The sequence below is a fragment of the Drosophila innubila genome (genome assembly GCF_004354385.1).
Source record: "Drosophila innubila isolate TH190305 chromosome 2R unlocalized genomic scaffold, UK_Dinn_1.0 1_C_2R, whole genome shotgun sequence".
Classification (NCBI taxonomy): domain Eukaryota; kingdom Metazoa; phylum Arthropoda; class Insecta; order Diptera; family Drosophilidae; genus Drosophila; species Drosophila innubila.
The window spans coordinates 13,705,899-13,730,497 of NW_022995374.1; the positions used below are offsets into that span (position 1 = coordinate 13,705,899).

At 36.7% G+C, this 24,599-nt stretch overlaps 1 protein-coding gene across 1 annotated transcript in view; it reads right to left on the minus strand.

Moving 5' to 3' along the window:
- Nucleotides 1-488: 488 nt before the first annotated feature.
- Nucleotides 489-24,599, minus strand: part of LOC117783870 (potassium voltage-gated channel subfamily H member 8) — a 61,686-nt gene continuing 37,575 nt past the window's right edge. The window contains exons 6-17 of the mRNA XM_034621427.1: nt 21,452-21,699; nt 21,020-21,248; nt 20,651-20,814; nt 15,364-15,565; nt 13,580-13,771; nt 13,297-13,415; nt 12,144-12,224; nt 7,871-7,966; nt 6,056-6,209; nt 5,601-5,725; nt 1,000-2,691; nt 489-921 (exon numbers count right to left, since the gene is read on the minus strand). Coding sequence (XP_034477318.1) covers nt 748-921; nt 1,000-2,691; nt 5,601-5,725; nt 6,056-6,209; nt 7,871-7,966; nt 12,144-12,224; nt 13,297-13,415; nt 13,580-13,771; nt 15,364-15,565; nt 20,651-20,814; nt 21,020-21,248; nt 21,452-21,699 — 3,476 coding nt within the window. The 3' untranslated portion in view covers nt 489-747. The remainder of the gene's footprint in view (nt 922-999; nt 2,692-5,600; nt 5,726-6,055; nt 6,210-7,870; nt 7,967-12,143; nt 12,225-13,296; nt 13,416-13,579; nt 13,772-15,363; nt 15,566-20,650; nt 20,815-21,019; nt 21,249-21,451; nt 21,700-24,599) is intronic.

The window sequence follows — 24,599 nt, forward strand, 5'->3', positions numbered from 1 at the left end:
ATATGCTAGCAATAAATATGTTTTGTTTATCCATCTTACTCATTATTTATATTTTATATTTTTTTAATTTTTTAAAAGCAAATACAATTTTTTTAAGTTAAGAACGGTTTTTTTTCAGTTGAAAATAAAATTGTTTACTTATTAGATACTTAAAATTAATGTCTAAAATTATATGACAGAAATATTAGAGCTCACTCTGTTGCTGCTACACTTTCAATACTCCATTCTTACTTTAATAATTAGAATAAATCAAATGTTAATTTAATTATAATTTAATTTAAATTTTTTCGCTAAAAAATTATATAACAAAATTAGATAACCAAAAATAGCACATGTGCGATTTTGTTATTAATCAATAATATTATATAGTATTTTCAGATTCTCAGCAGCAAATAAAGTAAATCAAACAAATCTCATCAGCATTAAATTGATAATCAAACTGAAATGTATATCTGCGTAGTAGTTGTATGTATCTTAAAGATATTAAAAGTCCAAGCGTCTTCGTATTTCAGTATTAATTAGCAAATAAATCACGCACGTCAGCGAATACATGCACGAACACACACACACACACACACACACACACACACACACTCTCTAGTGCCCACGTGTGGCAATATTCGAGTCGTATGGCAGCCCCCGCCCTAATCCCCCCCTGTTGTGACCGTGTCTAAACCCATATCTAAGCCCACTGCCAGCTGCCAAAACAAAACAAAAATGCCAGCCATAAACAATGAAGAAGCTCGCTTATTTGAGGCTTGAATCGCGCAGAGAACGCGTGGATGGCAGACCGCGCAGTCCTTTCTCCAATTTGTCGGCATCACCGGCTGAAAAGCGGAAACTCATTGTTTGTCCCGGTCCCGGTCCCGGTCCGGGTCCGGGTCCATGTGCCTGGTTAACGCCCAGCAGGACGCGACTGCGCTGCTGCTTCCCGCCAGCTCCGCCGTTGACTCCAGTGACAATGCCATTGCCATTGCCGTTGGCAGCGGCTTTTTCAGCGCTGCCACGTCTCGAGCCCAAGAGCTCAACACTTTCATCCTCCGCATAGCTGCTGGCAGCTGCCACCGTTTGTGGCAGTGGCAGCTTGGCTGGCGGTGAGTACTCGGCATTTGCCTCGGACAGACGACGATATTCGCCGCTGCGCGAGTGTTGCAGCTTCCAGGAGGCACGACGCGTATTTGCCACACTGTGCGTGCTGTTGCTGCAGTGCACCGAGACATTGGTGGTCGTCAAATTGCCCGTGCTCTGCGAGACAAGACAGTTCGAGCTGGAGCTGCTGCTGGACAGACTCGAGTTGCTGCCACCGCTGCCACCGCTGCCGCTGCGACGCACGCTGCGTTTGCTGCGCTGCTGCTGCTGCTGTTGTTGTTGCTGCTGTTGCAATTGCTCGTGCAACATTTCCTGACCAAGTGGCGCCGCCTCGCTGCTCTTGCAACAGCTCTGATGACTGACGGAATGCTTCGTGGTCCAGCGAAAATCATTGGAATTCTCATCATCCAATGGTGGATAAACACGTCCAGACATCTCCGTTTGTTGTGGACCCAACAGACGCTCCTTGGAACTGCTCAAGGTCGGCTCCATGGCCAGCGGCGATACGCACTCATCGATGGTATTCAAGGGCGAGATTTGCAACGTCTGCTTCTGTTGCAGCAACTCAATTTCCGTCTTGATGGCCGGCTCAATGCCCAGCAGGCCCAAAACCAGACGCGGATTGGCCAGCACAAAGCGCTCGAAGGTGGGAAAATCGATGCGATAGAAATCCGTTTGGCAGCTGCGACTCGTCTTCGTTGTGGCCTCCGGCGTGGCAGCCTTGGAGCTGGGCGCCGTAATCACAGGCGCTGGCAATTGCATTTCACGGCCCCAAACCTCCGGCGGATGCGAGGAGCTGCGTTGCATTGAAGACGCCTCAGTTGCGCCCATTGCCAGATTACCGCCCATCAGTGGAATTTCGTCGGCAGCCAAGCCCAGACCGAGTCCAAGTCCGAGACCAGCTCTTCCCGCTGCCACTCCGCTGATGTTGGGTATGGAGCGGGCGGGGGGGAATTTGAGGGAACCGTGCGAGTTCATTGCAGCGGATGAGAAGGTCATTTCCTGCAGAGCGCTTATGGCATTGCGCACCTCCACACTGAGCTGGGCCACATCCTGATGCAACGTGGACACCTGCGAGTCGAGACGCTCCAGCGAAGGACGCTTGCCACCTGCTTCCTCCTCGGCTAAAGGCTCTGCCTCCTCGAAGGAGCCGCGATCCAAGCTGCTCGCCATGTTCAAAGGACGCTGTCGCTTGTTTGTCTCCCGCAGCGTTATCAGGGAGCGTCCACGTTGATGCAGTCGCTGATGTCTGGGGCTGTTCATGCCCAGCAACGGCGAGCGTGTAATGCTGTGATGCGGGGAGGGTGAGGCGGAAAGTGGACCCCCAGCACCTCCTGCCCCTCCTCCGCCGCCTGTGCCATTCTCTTTATCCGCTTCGCCGCTGCATTCGCCATCCTCACGATTCTCATCATCCTCACTGATGCTGGGCAGTGGAAATGTGGGTCCAATATCCGATTCCTGATTCTCATACCCTTCCCTCAAGTTGAACGTCAGATCGTGCTGTATGTCATTGGCAAACTGCTGTTGGTATTCCGGATACAGACGCAGCACCTCCACCAGACCGCCCATGTGGATGCACTTTAGATCGCAGTAGGTGAGCGCCTGCAAAATTCAAGAAAAACATACAAAAATGTTATTACACTCATGTTAAATGATTATGCAATCCCTACTCGGCTGCCTGCAGAGGCCAGTCAATGGGCTCTAGCAGCAGGGTTGCCTTCCAGCCAAGAGTACCAAGGAGTACCGCAAGAGTACTTGTACCGAAGCAAATGTCCTTGGAACTAAGCAACTCATTTAACTCAAAGCATGTTGTTTGGTTGACATAGTTCTTAGCTTTAAGGTTGAATTTAATTTAGATGCTCCGATGAGTGTTTGTACATAACTAATCCCACTATTGTTTAGCCATAAATTTCTAACCCTTAATGAAACCGTAGTTCATATTAAGTTAACATGACTGTTAGTTAAGCTTTAAGTATAAGATTTGATGAACTTATTGTGAGTCTCCCTTGAAGAAGATTCAATAAATAAATGCAATGTAAATGTAAAAAAAAAACTTTTGTTTAGCAGACCATTAAAATTTTTTAAAATAAAATAAAAAAAAATTGAATATTCCCATTTTAATGCAGAATCAATATTGAGGCCAAATAACGATAAAATTGACACTCCACAAGAAAATCGGTTAAGAATAGCCAAAGTTATGACAGTTTGTAGTTTTTGAAAAATAAACAATGGTAAATTATAGAAGTAATGGTTAGTGCTGGACAAAAAATTTAATTATTCAATTTTAATACTGAATCATATTAGACTATAAGATTTGATAAACTTATTGTGAGTCTCCCTGGGAGAAGATTAAAAAAAAAAAAAAAATCTATTGTTTAGCAGCCTATTTAAATTTTTCAAAATAAAATTTAAAAAAAATTGAATTTTCCAATTTTAATGCAGAATCAATATTGAGACCAAATAACGATAAAATTGACATTCCGCAAGAAAATCGGCTAAGAATTGACAAAGTTATGACAGTTTGAAGTTTTTGAAAAATCAACAATGGTAAATTATTAGTGATCGACAAAAAATTTAATTTTCCTATTTTTATACCGAATATTAGAGTTGAGTTGTTGATATTTTATGAAAATCGATTTAATTAACTAGATTGATCGATAAGAAATAATCGAGTTAAATTAGTTGAAAATCACTACTACGAAAATCGTTTTTTTTAATGTTCTTTTACATCACTATAAGTAAGTTCCAAGTAACATTCTTTATAGCTTAAAAGCAGAATTCGTAATACTTAAAAATCAGTGTAATTTACTTTTGCTCTGCAGAGTATCATACAGTCGACTTGGACGCTTTTAATCTATCTTCACATGTTCATATTGACACCATAGCGTCTTCTTTACACGCTCAAGTGCAGCATCTTGGCACACACTTACACACACACACACACACTGAGACCGTGAGAGTAGTACGCGTACACACATTAAGCTTAAGTATCACTCATACGCCCCGTTGTTGTCGTTGGCTGGCTGCCACTTCTGCTGCACCTGAAGTGGTGCCTCAGAGCATGGGCCAACACACACACACACACATTTTAAATGTCTGCGCTTTGTTTGGCCAAGACGAAGCAGACATGCAAATAAACTTGGCACAAAGGTAAAGCAAACGCAAAAGCCAAAGAAAAACATGCTAAATAAATGACTATGAAAAGCGGCATATAATGGGAAAACTGTGAACAGAGCAAAGGCATTCTACATTTTCCAATTTCCCATTTGCATCGAATTGGAATTAATTGAAACGTTCCCCACTAATTAAGCGATCATCTCTCAATTAAAATTTCAGTAAATTGCCTGCGGTTTTTTTTGGCAGCCGTCGCTGGTCGCATTCTTCCATTAATTAACTACGACAGATAGCGAGCATGTGTATGCCACAAAATTTCAATGGCTTTTGTGGCAAGGTTGCAGCCACTAAAAAAATTCGAAGGGAAAATAATATTCAAAGAATATATTGAATTTGCCACGCGGCCGAGAGAAAGGAAAAGTCGGCGTGTTCTTAAGTTATTTGAACCGTCGCCGTCTGTGCTCAGCCTGATAAATTTTACGACAAGCAAACAGACAAAAAAAAAGAAAAAAAATAATAAAAATAAACAAAACAGGCAAAAATAACAATTCCAAGCCCTTAAAGCCCGAACATCTTTAAAAGCCAAAGCTCAATAAAATAAAAGCTAAAATTAAAGCGCGTTTAAGATGAAAAATTCTACAAAATATAAAAATGAAGATAAAAATAAAGTCTATTTAATTACGAGTCCACGTAACCCGACGCGCAGCAGCTGCTCACACAGGAGACTTCTGACTGCCCGGGGACCATAACAATAAAGTTTGCTCAGCATTTGAATATTAACAAGTTTTAGATTTTAAGTGCAATGACACCAGCTGAAAGTTATGCTGCTAAGTAATTTAAAAAAAAATTGGGTTTTGTAGTAGGGAAAAGTTTTTAAAAAGCTTGTGAATGTACAATATTTTTTACTCAAAATTAATTTTATTAAAGTTAAAACTAATTTGTAAAGCTTATCAATTTGATCAGCATAAAAATGGCTAAACTCAAATATTTAATAATTATTATATAAATTTAAGTTATAAAATCTATACTGTATATAAAATTGTAAATATTTATATATATACATAGTTTAAATAAAATAAAAATATTTTTTAAGCTAAAATTAAAAAATTAAATTAATTAAAGTTTTAAAATATTTAATTTTATTAAAATGTTTCAACGGTATTAAAGTTATGCTGAAAATAATAATTATTTAAAGTACGATAATTAAAATCGTATGCAATTTATTTAATTCTGTTCTTCGAATCATACATATTATCTTCAAAAGGTTCGGTTAACTATAAGCCATTTAAAGCTAAACCAACCCAACAATTGGCAAGTTATAGCTGCCATAAAATACTTTAATGTTATTGCGACTTAAATGTCACTTTCGGCTAGTGTCATTTGGGCCATAATCTCACCTTAATGTCGCTGCTGCTGCGTACGACAACATCCTGTCCAGCACTGTTGGTGGTGGCGGTCATCTGTCCGTTGCTGGTGGCAACCAGATGCACATTTATGTCCGAGCCCACCAGATCGCCCTTACCTAAATGAGGATGTGAGCATGAGTTGGGTATTTAAAACAGACAGAGAATAAAAACAAAAGGTCAGTCGCTAGGCAAAGAATCAATAAGCATAAAAATAGCTGGCATTTGTCTAGGCAACGTCGTGAATGAATAAATAAGCAGCTGCCTGACTACAGTACAAATGAGTCCCTGTGAATTCCACTGAATTGGCGCAACGAAAAGCGAATGAACTTCGAGTTTCGAGTTCAATAAACGCTTGCCAAACACACAATGAAAACATGGGCAATTTAAGGTTATTGCAAGTTGGAAATTCGAAAGTGCTCGAACGTGTATTCAAACAGGATACTTACCCAAAATGGCCACAACCATGTCGTCCTTGATCACCTCCATGGAGCCGTTACACAGATAATAAATATAGTTGAGTGCATCGCCTTTGTGTATTAAGTATTCGCCGGGTGCACAGAAGTTTGTCTTTATGTGCAATGACAACAATTTCAAGCAACCCTGCAACAACAATAACAACAATACAAACACCAATAATAATAAGTATAACAAGTAGAAATATAAAAGTGAGAAATGTGCGTAAATAAGATTTGGGTTCAGTTCGCTTAGAGCTTGATCAAAAGCATTAAGCTGTGAATGCGTTTCCAGGAAAAGCGAGTGTCGTGCAACACAGTGTCTGCCACAGTGTGTTGACGGTTGTTGCTGCTGCATACCACGAAAAGTGGCTTAAAGCGCGCTTATTACTGTTGAGTGGTTTTTGTTTGCCAACTCGAAATAAGCTTTTTTATTATTTGTCTGTTTGCACAGCGCATTGTCATTCGTTATACTATTTCACTTGCATTTTCCCTCCTTTATCTCTCTCTCCTCCTCTTTATCATCAGCATTTTCTCGGTCTTCTTTGTGTCAGTCTATTAAGTACATATTTAAAGCCAAGGTCAAGGTCTTCTTTCTATGTAGATTATATCTATTTATTATACAGTTACTGATAAATCCTTAGGATAACATGAAGTTCTTGTTAAAAGCGTCAACTAATTAAACTAAGTAGCTTTTCATTGTGATCAGTAAACAACTGATTCTAAGAAATCTTGCAAATAGGACAGCTTGAGCTTAAAAAGATTAAATCTTCAATTATGATGGATAAGCTCCGGGAAATTCTAATTTTGTATAAATTTGATAATTTCAAAGAAATATAATTCAATTACTTAAGTAGCTGAATAGATTTTATTGTGATATTTAGCAGTGCATTCAGTCAATGGAAACTGGAGGTCAAACGATATATTGCTTTAGGATTTTCTTAGTTTAGTTTTCTGCTTTGTTTTGCACATTTCAATTTCATTTTTGTAACTGTTGAATTGCACTGAAAGCTTAGATAAGACTGCAAGTATAAACTTATTTAATCTATGCCCGCAGAGAGCACTCACCAAAAAGTTGGCTAGAAAATAGAAACTTTCCGGATTTCATGAGCAATGACCCTGTGGCGATAATGCAAGTGAAGCTTAATTGAAAAATCAATTACTCTGGTCACACACACACGCACATCAGAGTACACTTTTAGCACCACTTAAGTGTGAGTGTGATTGTATTTGTATGTGTGTGTGTGTGTGTGTGTGTGTTTGGCTGCCCTCAGGCTTAGTGTGCCAAAATGACAAGGGTATTGACATTGTCGTCTATGATAAGCATCACAACTCTCACCGTTGCATTTACTTTTACTTTTCTTTCACCCGCTTAACCTTCCTCTCTCTCTCTCTCTCTATCTTTCATAGCTCTCTCTCTCTCTGTTTCAGTGTGTGTCGCTGTGGCCAAAGTTTTGCCTAAAACCTTTTACATGCTTCAGTTGTTGCCGTTTCTCAGTCGAGTTTTTGGCCAAAAGGCAAACACGCGCAAATCATGCGTTGTTTGACTGAAAGTTTTACCTGTAAATGTTACTCTATGTATGCGTGTATTCGTGTGTGTGCTGTATAACATGTCTGTTAAGCCCGCATTTGACTTTTGCCTGCCCCTGTTTAAGTTAGCTGCCGATTATTTTGGCATTGCCATCAACAGCTCAAGTCCATTTGTCTGGATGGGTTTTCTATAGCTTTTAAAGCGTCGTCGACCCTCAGCAATAACATGAAAAGCACAAGGGAAAGCACACACACACACATTGGCATGTTTATACGCACCTGGGAAGCTGCCTCGAATATCGGCAGCTGTAATATTTCACGATGTAGATGCATGGAGACATCGCCACGCAGCTCCTCCGGAAATTCGCGCAGCGTCTGCAAAGGGCAAACAAAAAGAGAAAGAAATCATGAGTATTAAAGTGAGTGCAACAGAGTGGCATGATAAGTGGAACGGTAAACATGAGTGTCAAGTGGCAAGAGCCAAAAAACTTACATATCCTTTAAAGCTACACAAACAAACACACAAGTGAAAATTGAATTGTTGGCATAAATATTTGACAATTTTTTTACTTGCAGCTTTTTTGGGTAAATGTGCAGTTTCTCCCGACATTTTTTTTTTTTCATTTTTCATACGCAATATGCAAAATAAATATCTTTGTACTGTAACTTTTATTCATTTCCTTTCTTGATGTTTCCATTTCCCAAGGTGAAGCAAGTGTTTTTACTTCTTTCTTTCTTTTTGGTTGGGATAAAATTGTTGAGAGGATTAATATGAAAATTGGAAAGCTTTTGCAACTTGTTTGTTTACAGTTGGTTTTCTGTGGATGCTTTACTTCTGCTCCTCTTCTTCTTCTTCGCTTTCGCTTTTTTGCTTAGATACACGTTGGCGTATACGTAATATAGCCTGCTCTAAGGTATATAACTGTATCTTTATTTCTTTGAATATGTATGAGACTGTCCCTAGAGCGTTGAAAGAATGAATATTATTCAAATTCGAGAGCGTATTTTTTTCCGAAATTTGCTTGATAAAATCCCATAAAACAAAATGCAAAAGTAAACAATGTGCTTGAGTGGAATGAAAATTTATTAAGCAAATGCACACATGACTTCAAAAAAACAAACAAACAAGCAGTGTAAATGATTCTTGACATAATCTGCAATTAAGAAATGCAAAATAGCATATTCTTGCACTATTACATATAATCTCGACTAGTTCTAAGGCTGATAAACTGCATGAAATCTCTTAACAAAAAATTACACAAAGTATTAATTGATTGATTTTCGAAACACAGGAAAATTGCGTTTGCTTTTATTATTTGTGAAAAATGCCTGATTTTTTTTATTGCTTTTTCTCTTTATTTTATTTAAATTGTCATTGAACCATTCAATCAATAACAATTTATCTTGTAATATTTTCGTTTGAAATTTGCATTTCTATGACTGCCATTACGCTTTCAAAAGCAAATTACAAGTTTTAATTACAAAATTCTATTTAAAACATGTAAAGACTTTCAATGATGCCACAAAAACTATGCTACGCATCACAGCATGTTTAAAATGTGTCTGTGTGTGAGTGTCTGTGTATGTGCGTGTGTGAGGGTCAAATAAAAGTTCAGTATTTTGGATTTGTTGAAATTACTGCTGTGTTTTGTGCCCATTATTTAAATTGACATAGGACCAAATTTTACAACTAACCAATACAAACAAAAAGAAAAACTAGAAAATAATTAATATAATTGCTTAGTCGAATTTCTAATACCCTGGATAACTAAATTTTTAGGTGTTAAATTGATTATATTGGGAGATCCATAAAATTATTGTTTTTAAAAAACAATTCAATATTATCTGAAAAGTCGCATAAAACTTCGCAGAAATTGAATAGAATAGTTTTTAATTTTATTAAGAAATGAAGTATAAACGAAAAGAACAGATTTCACAGGAAATGTTTATATATCATTATGTATTATTGATGTATAAAAATAGTTCAAGGTAATTTCAACTTTGAATGTTACAAATGTCATGAGTTCAAACGAAATACCCTCACTTAAAGTGTAAATGAAACCAATGAAAATATGTTCAAAGTTTCACAAGTTTTCCAAGTGTGAGTGTGTTTGAATATTTACTTATTTAATGGAACAATTCCCCACAGGGCTTCACTGAATTGTTATTTATGTGTGTTTCAACCGCAAGATCCAAAGAAGTGTAAAATATTTTACATTAATTGCATGCAATGGCCAAAAACTTGCCCAGTCTTCCAACCACCATTAAAGTGCGTGGGCCACAAACTAAACGTTTGGGGGCGTTACAATACTTTCACCTAAATTTGGCGTGTAAATTACGCGCAAACACGCAAAACAAAAGTACAGAAGGCGAAAGGGCCAAAAACATAAGCCTCTCACACATTTTGCCAGTTAATTTCCATGCGCAATAAATTAACAATTTAATTTACTGCCTGGCAACTGACGCCCCTTTTTGTATGCTATATATTTTGTACCAAAGTGTGTGTGAGTGAACTTATGAATGTGTGCGAAGGCAAAGTGGAAACTCATGCTTTTTCAATCTAATTCAATTAATTTCGATTTCACACAGACTTTTTTCATATGAGTTTTAAACAAGTTAAGGATTATGAGAGGGTTTTTTATGTAGATTTATTTAAGAGCAGGAGGATTATATACACTTACTAAATTGCTCCTTGACCAATATATTTTTTCTCAACCTGATATAATTATATTAATATTTTTTACTTTAAAATAATTATCTTATATTAATGCAAAATGTTTAACAATTATTTCTTAGTTATTGACCTACTCTTCCTATGAATCTTTGACAACTTATGGGGATTATTAAAAATATGTAATGCGTTTTTAAGTTGGTTTAAGATATATTTAAAATACAACAATTAAAAATAACCTGCTTTTATTTCACTTACTTTTAATTCATATTTTTACATTTTTATAGAGATAAATGTATTAACAAGTTCAGCTCGTTTTATTTGCTAATACTTTGAACATAAAAAAAACTAAACATTTCTGTGTATTTAAATAACTAAAAGCTGAAATTAATTAGACATATTAAGGGAGCAGCGAATGTAAGCCCTGTTCATGTCAGACTTGAACTGAAGATTCGGGTCTCAGTCTGACTGGCAGCAGCTGTCAAGAGCTCAGTTGGCCAACTTCAAAGGGCCACTGCTTATTTGAGATATGTTCTAAAAGCTGGCCAAGAAATGCGCTAATTAATTTGCAGCCCAAGGCAATAGAATTGCACTGAACACGTTCTATATTTTAAACAAACATCAACAACAACTAAGAAAGTCCATAGAGAAGGGAGAACATGAATCGCTTAATTAGGGAAATACAAAGTGCACGTTATGCAACAATAGTTTTTATGCCAATTTGTAGGTAGTATCAACAGATGAGTTTTCCCATCTCTCTTCACACACTTTTCCATGTTGTTAACAGGCCAAAGTTTTCCGAGCGTGACCCAAGTTTAAGTTAAACCAAAACTTAAATGGATTTACCCCCTGCTGCATGGGATTTAATGAAGCAAACAAATAGAATTATGATTGCTTTGCGCTGTGGAGTATTGATTGCCGTAAAAAAAGAAAGAAAAAATAATGTGTAAAGACATATGAAGAACTTTTGTGCACTTGTAAAGTGAACTCAACTCGCAGAGGGTTTTAATTAAATTCATCATGAATAAAATCAATTCGTCTGCTTAAACATATATTCATTGCATATGCATACTTTTATAACGTCATATTCAATTCAAACTTTCGAATGAGTAAGAGCTATCATCTCATGGCACACGGACAGCCTGCTGCTTGCAGTTGCTGCGAGGGCTGTTTTGAAAGTATGCGACAATTGTAATGCATTTTTTCTTTGCTGTCATTTTCATTAATTATTGCGAAGAACTCGCTGTTTTATGAAAACTCTTTATATTCGATAACTAAGCATTAAATATAATGCCTAAAATATAAAAAAAAATCCTACATTCCACTTCAAATTCCAGGCAATATTTGTTGTTAAATATATTTAATGTTAAATATGTTCAGCAAGCTCAACTTACGTTTAATTTTAGAAATACATGAAATCTTTAAACTTAGCTAGGTCAGCTTAAAAATAAAACATCATTCACTATAATTTAATAGTGTGGTATTTTCAAGCTTTCATTATAAAGCTCCTATAAATATAAATGAATTATTATAATCACTTATTCTATGAAATACTCCTAACCTCCTCCACCTGCTCGCCATTTCCATATCTACTTACCGTCTGGACCTGCTATCAAAGGGGATTCAGTCTTTTGCCATTTAAACCAATGCCAATCAATAAGTCACTGAACAAACATACATACACACGCATACACATGAATTTGAACATTTATATATATATGTACATATGGCATCCGTCAGGCATTTGCTTAATTAAAGGCACAGACAGATATCAAAATACCGATGGACGAATGGCAAAAGATTTCATGCTGCGTCGACAACTTTTGGAATGAATGATTTACAAATGGACATGCACAGACAGGAGCGTGCTTGCATGCTTACCTCATAGATATCAATACCATGGCTGAGTGACCATGACGTTTGGAAGTAGTCCTCAATGCGCTGCTTTAACTCTTTGGGCATCTGAAATGAGCAGACAGAAAAAAATCAAAATTAAATTGAATTATGTGGATTTTATGACAATGCGGCTAATGAGTTGACATTCTTATGTGTGTGCATACGCTTCATTTGCTTGCATTTGGAGCATGGAAGCTGCATAAATGCACTTAATTACAGCTGCCAGTGCTGCGTGTAACGTATACGCCATGTGGCAGCTACCTAATGGAGCTTCTCGTTGCAGTATGCTGTGGAAGCATGCAGGACGTGCCTGAACTTGGCCGAGAATGTCTCATCAACAGGTTGAGGAACTTTAAGCACGTCTCGAAACTAAACATAGTTTCTCGTAGCATCTCTTGGCAACCAAACCGCACACCACAGCTAGCTGAACGTCTCCTTTATGACCTTGTCCCCCATTTCTCCCTATTTCCTGTCTATTTCCTTCTTCGGGGTTAACTTTGCGTATGGCATACTGCGAATGTGTGCTGCATTTCAATAAAACATAGTGAAGTACTTGGCACTTGATGTCGCCACAGTAAAAATTAATTTCCTATGCTAGGGAAAATTCGATTTTTCAATCGATGAGTTCAGCTAGTTGAGGTGCTAATATGTAGCTGTGAGTAAAACGTATTTCATTCAAAAGCAATAAATATTCATATTTGGCGCCCAACGTGTGGACAAATATTTATGACAAGCTTCAAGAAACATTAAATATCGCTAAAAATAACTTTAAAAACCTTTAATTAAATTAACTGATTGTATAAAATGTATCAATGATTAAATTTGATTGAAATTGTAAATAAATTTATGGCAGCCGATTTTTAGAACTCCATAAATATTTCTCAAAAATAAATTCACTGACATTTCAGAAACACCGACACTTCACTCGGTTGTTTTGATTAATCCCCAGAGAGATTGGAAATTAATAAATGTCACAAGCTTTTAAATATAATTGTTAAGCAATAATTTGATGGCGCCCAACGTGGGGGATGCTTAATGCTTTAACTCACCGTCTTAAGTGGAAGTGTTTTTATTTGCCTTTTACAAATTTAAAGGAATTGAAGGTTTTAAAACTCAACAGATAGATTCGAGTACTTACATTATGCAGAGCTACGAAATCCTTCAGGTCCCGCCATTTGCTCTCATAAAGGGAGCGTCGTGAGTACATGCGTTGTATAATGGCCGTCACGTTACCAAAGACCACGGCATGCATCAGAGCTAAGAAATAGAAACAGAGATAGACCAAGAGAACAGAGAAGGAAGAGAGAGTAGAGACTTTTCAGAGTTGACTTGTATGATATGTAGTAAAATATGATTCCGCATTTGAATGCATATACATTTCTTCAAAGAACACATCAGATGCATGGATGATGACTACCTACCGCCAATCAGCATCATTATAATGGTGAAGACCTTCTCGGCCGTTGTATTCGCCGACACATTGCCAAATCCCACAGATGTGAGGCTGGTGAATGTGAAATACAACGCTGTCGAGTAAGTTTCAGCCGTTGTCAGTATGGCAACTGTGGCATTTTTTCTCTCGGCAAGCAGCTGTAGCCAACCTGTGAACAAGACTTGAAGATTTTAATAGCAGAAATAAGCAAAAAGTAGATGAAGAAAAAGAAGAAGAAGAAGAACAAGAAGAAAAGAAACCAAAGAACTTTTGTTTAGTAAATCAGGCATTAACAAGGCCCTAAAGCTGTGCCCACATGTGCCAAAGACATACGAATATGATTGTAATTCAGTTGCTTATTAAACTGACAATGACTTGCTCTTGCTCCCTGAACTTTCCTTATTCGTCAGCTTGGCTGTCCGTCAAAGTGCTATCAGCCAGTAAGCTGTCAGAGTGCACGGACATGAACCGAGCGTGTCAAATCCGGCTAACTGTTCAGGCCAAAATGGCAAAACGGCAAAACGGTATCGTGAAGCGTCCAGCGGCAAACAGCAAATGTCAAATGACAAATGGTAGTTTTCTGAAACTTTTCTCACACACTTTGACTCCGACTTCGACTCCGAATCCGAATCCGACCTTAACTCACACATCAACTATGAGCATTTAATGCGTATCATGTTCACAGCATATTGATGTGAAAAGTAACTGGCAATTTGTTGCTTTTGTATGTGATTTTCCCTTGTTGTCGGTTTATCAGATGCGAATATTACAATCTACCCTGGGAATCTACATGAGGCATAAATGCATAAATAAATGCTAATCTACTAAAATTGTATATTAGTAGCTAGTCGTCTTTAAGATACCCTGTGAACAGTGAAATGTTAATAATGAAAATAGGCAATAAAAGTACGCATTTGATAGATAAGAACCGCGAAGAACTCTAGTTCCTTTTGGGTTCTTAAAAAGAAAGAATATACAGGTTACGGAATAAAAAATTTAGCTTGCTTAATACTCATTAGTAATAAATATTAGCTAAATCTAACTTTTTTTAAGAATCAAAAATTTATAATAAAATATAAAATACATTTTAGCTATATTTTTTCTACTATTTTGAAATAGTGCTAAAATAAAAAGGTAAATTATTTTGATTACACAGCTTTCAGTTGAAAACCAAACAGAAATTTAAATTATATATATGTATTACTCCAACTAACTATATTACAGGGTATACAAAGAGACAATACCAAACTTTTTGGGCTCGCATATACCTATTTAAATGACAATAAATGCTGATTTGATATTGTTGTGTTACAAGTTGTGTGCAAACTTTGCCATTTAGATGTGTTAATAACAATCACGTCCCCTTTACACCTTAGTTGGTTTAAACTTTGACGCGTTAGTCTATGTGTGGGTGTGTGTGTGTGTATTAGAGGTGCGCGTAAACTAAAGTCAGTGAGGAGGGTAGCTTGTTTAGTTGGTGGCGGGGGTTGAACTGGTTCAGTTAGTAGCAACAGTTTCATTTAGCATTTGACGAGCCAGGCAAACACAATCAACGCCAGTGGCAAACTAACCAAATTACTGTCCAACTAACACACACATTGAATGCACACATACACAGACCACTTAGGTGTATGTGAATGGCTTATGGGTGGGGTGGTGTACTGCAGTGTAGTGTAGTGTAGTGTAGTCGCTGCTCTTGTTGATGCAAATGACCTTGACTTGGGCGCTTTTTTTATTCCCCTAGCTCGATGCAGACGGTCGACTGCTACTCACCAATGTTGCTGTCGGGAAACCATTCGTACTCCTTTACAGCGATGACATACCAGATGCAGGCCAGCCAGTGGGCAGCCAGTGTGAAGGAGAACATCAACAGAGTCAAAATCATGGCCGTGTGCTGTGAATATCGATCAATTTTTTGCAACAGTCTCGCCAGGCGCAACAGACGCGTCAATTTGACAAGATGAATATGCGATTCCTGTTCGAAAAGTCATAGAAAAAGGAGAGGATAAACATTTTTTGAGAGAGTGTGTGTGGTAGAAAAACATGATACATTGTTTAACGATGTCAACGCACAGCACAAAGAGACCAACAAAATGCAAACAACATGTTTTCTGCAAAAATAAAATGAAAAAGAAAAGAATAGAAAAAGCAGAGACCTGATTGCTCGACTTGCAAATTCCCTGAATATGTATTCCTAAAACCCATGTACACACACTCTGATTTATTAAGCAGAGACATTGGGAAACCATAAAAAAAAGTAAATGAACATCTAAAGTTGCCCCAAGCGACGTGGTTTTAGACCAGATTTCAACTTTTCGATTAGTTTTCCTAAAATTCCATCTTCTACTCTTAAGGCTCATACTCCTTGCAGGAAAAATGACAGTGTTTTACATAGACAAACCTCTTGATAGACATCTTAATTGTCTACAGTTTCCCTGAGCAACATGACAGAAGATCTGTAACAACTCAAAAGCCAGAGATGAGCAATTATCAGTATTCTTGAAACCAAGCAACTAATGCATAAAAATGCCAAATTATTTATAAAACGATTTGATGCAAAACAAAATGAATTGAATTAAAATAAATTGAAGAAGATATTGAATGGAAATGCTAAAATTACATTTTAAATTCATTCTTTAGTGCAAAAAATATACTAATGATTAGATTTAAAATAAAAGTTTGACGGTTGACTTTTGAATTTTTGACATTTAAAAAACAACAAAATTTGGTTCGATTGTCATCCAAATCTCTAGAGATTTCCCTCTTTTTCCTACAAGCGTTTGACTACCTTTCTGCAATCCTTTTCAATCCTATCATACCCACTTCACTCCTATGGAAAGCAGGGTATAATAAACGAAAAGCAGTAAAAATTGTGTTTTAAAGTTCACCGAAAGTTATTACAAGCTTTAATAATAAAATGCATAAATAAGTTCTACTTTATTCCAGTTTGTCGCAGCTAATGACATTTGCCCCTAATATAATTTTGACCCAAAAATGCTGGCTCGTAGTTTGTTGCCTCAAATTATGTTGCCTACTTTTTGGGGCGTAAATTTCATTAGATCTCACACACACATAGATACAGAGAAGCACTCGAAAAAATTGTACACATGCTCATTTATTAGCTGTTTCAAGGCATATTACAATTTCCTGCCCTTACAATATTTTAACTTCCGTCCTCAACTCAACCATAAAAAAAAGAGCGAGAGAAAAGCAACAAAATGGAGATGAAAATGATGAAGAAGCAGCGCAAAAGAAGGGATAGTTAAATAAAAAATCAAAGAGGATGTCATCAAAAAGTCGAATGTAAACATAAACAAGCTTATCAAGGTGGCAACCCCGAACTCGAGGCAGTTGAGTAAATTGAAGGTTAAAGCTGCCATTTAACCTTACAGTGCATTAAGTCAGTTGCCTGTTACTGCCACGTGCCCCAACTTGACATACACACGCACACACACACACACACACACACATATACACAATTTTGATATACACATATTTTTTTTATGATTAGAAAAAATGTTGAGTAGCTGACGAGGCGTCATTTGAGAATGGACACAATCACTCTTCTTCTTTGCAATTTGCAACAATAAGAGAGTACAATAAAAATGTGGTCTCAGCATTTGCCAAGTTGCAACAGCTGCAGCCTTGCAACAATATTAAATAAACGCAGCCGAAAGAAAAACGCGACACAATGTCAAGCAGCTGTGCCAAGACATTTAAAGCACAAATAACGAAGAAAAGCGACAGATAAACTAGGCTCCGACTACAAGATACCCTGAAAATTCGTTGTTCCATAGTTTAAGCAAAAATATGTAACTTTTTGAATTTCAAATAATGGTTTTTCTTCATTTAATAAACATTTAGTATATAATTTAAAAAAAATAGATCAGTTGATATATGAATAAAATTAAGAAATTGGGTAATTAAAGAGAAAGAGTAATAAAGCTTGAATTATATATCAACATCCAATTACATTTTTAGCTTGTTATACCTCTCTGCTGGCTTTGTGCAGGGTATTATAAAAATATGCACAGACATTCAAACAGACGGCATGAAAACACGCTAAGGAGGCGTTTGTTGCTTTAAGAATGTCGACACAATAACTGCTTTTACTTTTATTTTATAAGGCTTTTCGCTTTTTCACACGCCCCGTGGGTGTGTGTGTGTGTATGTGTTTGTGTGTGTGTGTGTTTGTGCCGTTGTCAGGCAAATTGTAATTCATGTTGCAATTTATGCTGCGCTTTCGCTTTTCTTTGCCTTTACTTTAGCTGCTTCTTCCTCGCTCTCTATCTATCTATCTCTTCCGCTCTCTTCCCGTCTGGCTCTCAATCTTTGTTGCTTTTTACAAAAGTTTCGCGTTGCCTACACGCATTTTCTTTACTTTGTCGCCAACTGGAACAACAACAAAAATAAGTTAAGGCAACTTGACACAACTTGACTGTCATGGCAACTTCCGTTTCCGTTGGCCGAGCTTTTGCCGTTGCTGCCCGCCTTTTTTGGTGTCTCCAAGATAATTAAAACTTTGAAATAAACTAAATATGCAAAGTTTCGAGTGCATTAGCCAGAAATTGGTATGCAGCAACAGGCAAAAGGAAACGGAAATTCCTTAGAGTCAACCAAGGCATTTCCATTTGAAAGTTCACTGAAGAAAATATTGAGAAAAAATATAGACTTTAAAAGCAATAAAAAACTCATAGGTTAAAGAGTAAATTTGTCAAAAAAAAAAAGTATTTTACGTAAGCTCTTCAAATCTCTAACAACCCAAGACTTTAAGATTAATAAAAATATTTGTATACATAAATATTTAATTCAAATTTAACCTAACTGAGTATTATATAAAAGTAAATACATTTTCTACGAATTAGTTTACTTTTTTAATTAATTTTTGAAATTGTATGTAAATTTTTAAAATATCTAAAATTAAAGGAGCTAAATTCTAAGGCATATATTTAATATACGAATATTTATATGGCTAATAACTTTTTGCTGTTTCGGACAACTTTTAAGCCACAAATGTAGAAACAGCGTGGGAGACCGTAATGTAAGCAATTAGAACCAATTAAAGTTTTATAAAAAGAAAGTTTTGATGGTGCTTCCGACATTAAACAACTTAGCACACGCTGAGATTTTTGAGTACAAAAACATTTTTCGCATTTCTACTCAATATCTACACACTCACAATCAGAGAAAGACGAAACGAGCCAAAGTTTTTACTTTTCTTGTCAGGGATTTTATTTTTTCAAGTAAATTAAACAGTAACTAAAATATACCCTTACTCATTTTCAACTGTCTTGACAGTCACTGTTTCAACTACTCTCAGAGCACTTGTTCTTCAAATTACCTCAAGCTAAAAGGTGTCAAGTGTTGATCTTAACTTAAGCTAAGTTGAATATACCCTGGAGTTAAAGTGTGTACGGGTATGCGTAGTCAATGTCTTTGATTTGATCATTATAACAGAGCTGAGCCGGAAGTTGTAACGAAACCAACAAGAAAATGCCACAAATGAACTTGATTTGGACAAACCGCTGGCTGGATATTAAAACCATGACAATGCATAAAATCAATAGCAAAGTGGGTTTGCAACAAAAACAAAAAAACAGCAACTGTAGCCACAAGAATATACTTGAAATGTCCATAATGTCAGCTACAGCGCATTTTACTTCGAGTTTCCCATTTTTCTCTCTGATTTTTGTTTTATTTTCCTTTTGAGTAGACAATCAACGCGCTGACAACGTTGACCACTTCAAGTTGAGATGAATTCCCCAGCGGAACTCAATGGGGCACAACAACAAACAACAACACGACGAAAGCCTCAAGTAATGTGCTTGAAAAAAATCTTTAAGTAAGTTGGTCTGGGAAACTGTGCAACATTTCATAGCCTACTTTTTGGGGTCAAATGCATGCTGTTATGTTTGCAGAGCATTTTTTAACCAACTTAGCTTACTATTATACACTTTCCAACTCTATCTTCTTTCCTTTTCTCCATCCATCTCACTCTGTTGTTGAGTGTAACTAAGTTCAGGCAGGATGCGACTGTAATCCGCTTGCTGAGCACAAAGTGCACTCCAAAAATACGGGGGGATTCCCACTCACAGCTTAAGCAGCTTAAACGAGTTGAGCGCAACTCAAATAAATATAAAAACTATGCTTCACGAACTTAAATCTTAATTAACTGTTCACTTTTCACAGCTAATAAACTCAAATTGAATTCCGTCCGTCTATTTAACAAGTCAAAAGCTACTTTAAAAAAAATGAGATCCATGCATTATGCATATCATGCAAATCTCTTAATGCTATTTACCACTTCAAATTTGGCTTACATATTTAATGGCCATGCAGACAACACAGCGAAAAGAAAGCAGACAACTCTGTACTTTTTGTTAGACAAGTTAAAAGCAAAGTTCTTTGAAAATCCACACTGCAATTGTTTGAAAACTTTGTTCCGTCGACAAGTTGCAGAAGAAGAGTCAACGGAAAATCATTGACAAGTTTTCTGAGAGCTGATAAGATCACACACAATTGTACAAATTGCTTTCTAATTTGATTAATTCGTAATAACAAGCTCAACTCGATTAAAGCTATTAGCAATTGTGAGTAAGTTAATGCAGAGACTTTTGGGTGTTTTGTTTAAAATTTCATCAAGTGCTTAGACAAAATTACAAACTTGATAAATGAAATTATATTTATTTTGCATATTGATTTAACGAAATTAAACTTAGGGCATTTTATTTTTGTGACTTCGAAAATATGTGCAAAAAATAAAATCTCTGACAGGATTTTTTAAATTCACTGAATTTACGAAATAAATTTCTCTTTTGCTGCAAGGTTTAATGGAAATATGAAAAATCAGCTTTTCAGCTATTAAATATGAAAACAAAGGTCCAGCTTATGTGTAAAAAAATTTCATAACGTCTCTCACACACACACACACACATACTAATAGAGCTGTAAAATGTTGAAAGCAATTTCTGATGGTATGCAAATGAATATATTAATTATACAAGATGATAAGATAAAAAAAAAAAGAAAAAGACTGAACAATTTAAAAACAATTACTTACCTCGCCATCATACAAATCGGAGGCGTATAGATGATCAAAGGGCAGTGCGGCCAATAAATCCAAGGCAAACCATCCACGGAAATAATTGATGGCAATCTGTTTGGAATTGGATACGACCTCACCTTTGCGTGAGACAAAGGTTGTTCGAAAATTCAATAAAATATCTGCAATAAGAGAGGAAGAATGGACATTAAATAACAGACGCAGGAGAATAGAAAACTAAGCCCGAGATAAATTCAATTTGCCCCCAAAGAGCAGACGATGTTGATTACGATGATGATGAAATAAATGTATTGTAGCTAACAGGTTGTCCCATGAGTGTGGCAAAGTATCAACTGGCAAAAAGGATATGTTATCCTGTATGCTTACCGACAATGAAAAGTGCCTCCACAATCACATCGGAAACCATAGTCTGGCGATCCGCTTTGGCAAATGCCGCATTGTATGGCACCATCAATGCGACATAGAACGTTGCGATGAGTATGATCCAATCCCAGATGCCTTTGAATACCCCATAATGGGGCAAAATCAAGCGTGACTTTTTTATCGATTGCGTTTTGTATTCGGGAAATGGAGCCTCAGTTGCATGCATAAAATTCTAAAATATATATATAAACATTTTCATAAAATATTAAGCAAAAATATCAAAAGGAAAATGCCAAAAGGGATTAGGTTGACGGCAAAATGTTAATTTAATTAAGTTGAGTCCAACAGCAACAAAAGCGAACCATACGTTTAATTGAAATTGGTTCGAGGTGCGCTGTGGCTTGTGGTTAAAGCTTGTTTGCCGGATCTACTTACATTGCCAAGCTTCAATTTGGTCTTGACACCACCCTTTTCGGGCTTGTAATGACCGGATAGCTGATAAAGAACCGCACGACTCCGACGCCTTCCCATATTACAGCCAGCGGGTACATCCAAATTATTACCCTCTCCGGCCTCCGCATCGCCGCCATCACCAGACGGTGGGCCACCCAATCCAGGTAAGCTGCCTAATCCCAGCATGCCGGCATTGGAGCCGGCACGGAATCTAGCGCCCAGTAGTGCAGCTGTAAGGGCAAAAACTTACAGATTCGCAACAATTCACAGCAATTCAAGCGATGTTTCAAGTCGACAATATATATTATTTTATTTTTTGATTTTTATTGGTAGTTGGATTTAGGATTTTTTGGTATTTTTATATAAGTATTTTTTTTATTTAAGGTTATTATATTTATATTTATGATGTCGATTTAATTACAATGATGCCGGTTAGAGTAAGAGTAAAAAGAGCACAAAGAAAGAAAATATACAAAATAGTACACATACAATATAACAATCATATAATTGTTTATAATTTGTTTATCGTTTAGTCAATTGTTATTAAATTTAGTTTGCGATAAGCTACAAAGGTGCACATGGACATAGACAAATGTGATTCAGCCTCAAAAAGCGACACAAAGTACAAGCTGTCTGAAATTCGTGTGATTGTGTGCGTCTTCGTGTGTGTGTATGTGTGTGTATTTTTATTGCCTCTGTCTGGCAGTTAAAATTTATCTTTTGTTTTACAATTTTATATCATTCTATTTCTTTCAATAGATATTTTTAAATGCTACTTCTGGAATATACATAAATTTTTGAACAAAACTTAATTTTGATTTTGGCAAATAAGAAATTACAGTCCAAAGGAGATAAGTAAGCATAGCTTAAGTGGCTACAACTGTTATGCTTGCAGAAGATCTAACAGAAGGCCTAACAGAATTTCAAACAGAACAGCTGTTAAGCTTGCAGATCTTACAGTTGCGGAATTAACAGCCGCTGTTAACGCACAGAAAGTCTGACAGATCTTAGCATACAGAAGGGCTACTAAATCTTTACACACCGAATAATCGACTGCTTATAAAACCACATAGGCTGTTAACATTACAGAAAGTTTGACTGGTAATAAAACATTCTGTCACGAATAAGTGTTGTTTAATTTTTAAATATGTTTAACATTTCAATGTGCACAGTGTGCAAAATATGTTTATTTAAATTTAAATTGATATGGACACGCGCACAACACAACAGAAAAGAAATAAATATTTTTTATGGCATGCTCACAAAGTCAAACAAATATTTGCATCAAAAGATCAAGTCACAGCAGGCAAACAGAAAAATATAGAAATAGAATAGACAAATAAATATAGAATTTTTCATAGTCAGCGAGGTGGATAATAAGTTGCCTGCCAATCCTCAACGAAAAAATGTTGAAATCGTACTCGTTTATTTGGCGGCATGTAAACAAGGCCGGAATGCTCTATTAATGGGGCCAGGATGAAAGCAAGCCGCAATCTCACGGAGCACTGAGGCTGAACCTCAAGCTGGCTCAATAAATTTAACTTAATTCTATTTTCGTCTACCTCTCAAAGGCAGCGCGTGCTGCTATAAATTACAATTAGCTTCATTGTGAAAAATTAGATCCAAAAGAAAAAATAAAAGAAAATTGTGCGCCAAAGCAGAATACTAATTATAAGGATTTAATTTTCGATGTCGTAACAAAGTGTTAAAATGCTCTCTGTGCGGTTTATTAGCAACACTTTTTGGCAAGGGTATCAAAATAATTTAAAAAAGTGCTTAAAGTAAGTGGAAAAACAAGTCCCTATAGAGTATATGAGAGCTCTAACATTATACACTGGTTTGTTCGTTCAATTTGGAGAAGTTGTTTTTTAAATTAAAAGAAAATAAAAATTAGTCATATTTAAACACAGCTTAGCTGCAATCATTAAGCTAAAATAGAAACTTTCAAAGTTTAACATTCCAAAGTTATTTGACAGTATAAAATAAAGTCATCGATTTAAAGTTGGGCAAGTGTATTAAAGCTTCGGCAATCTAAAGATAATACTCGTATGTTGGTTTGTTGTTTTCCAAAAAGGGTCTGCAACGCATTTTTGATTTCAATTTTGGGCCAAGCCAAACCGAACCGTTCCGAACCGAACGACGACCCAACGTAGCTGTCATATCGAAATGCCAATTAAGCTGCCAGGCACCTCAATGATCCCGGCCAAGGGCCTATAGTCTTTTATGGGTGAGCGGGAGTTTTCAACGCCCCGAAATTCCAGCAACACGTGGCGGACGCTTAATGCATACAAAACAAAAACAGAGAGAAAAACTGAAAGAAATATTGTGGAAAAAAAAAAGGAAGTAAAGACAGCAACTGGGAAAATATGCACGATTCAGTCGAGTGTGGAAAATGCCGCATAGAATGTCGCACATGGTGGTGAAAATTGCTTTAAGCAGCGGCATTTGACAGGCCTAATGATGTGTAAAATGACGGTCATTTGAAATGTCAGCCGAATGATAATTCAATTCCCTTTAAATTGCTGCCCACTGTCCGTCTAGCGTCTCTCTCTCCCCTCTCGTCACTAATTTATATTTCTTGCAAATTTGCAACCCACTCAAAATTACAAATGTTCCAGCATTTTGGCCCGGCTTAAAGCATTCTAAATATGGCGCCTGGCAATTTGACGTGCCTAATTTTGCCATTGATGTTGAATTGCCACTCAATTTGCCACTCAGCGGGGGTTTTACCGCAAATATCAGGGTTTATTTGCATCTTTTTCTGTGGAAAATTCTGTAAAATTACATATTACAATTAAGCCACATTTGATATGGAACTTAAATGTAATTAACACACATTAATTTACAAATGAAATCAACAGACAACATAATATTTTAGCTATGTGTGTGGAGTGGTAACAACATGCTGCAACATGCTGCTTACCCATCAATGTCAACTGCTTACAATAATTTAAAAATTATACTACAAAAGTGACAATGAGCGATTACGACAGCTGTTGCTGATGTCCCTCCTTTCTGGAAACTCAGTTCCTCTTTGCATGAATGCAAATCCACAAAACCACAAAACATTCAAGTCAAGAGCAGTGACAACAACAGTCCTCAGTCCTCCGACAACTGAATAATGATCCTA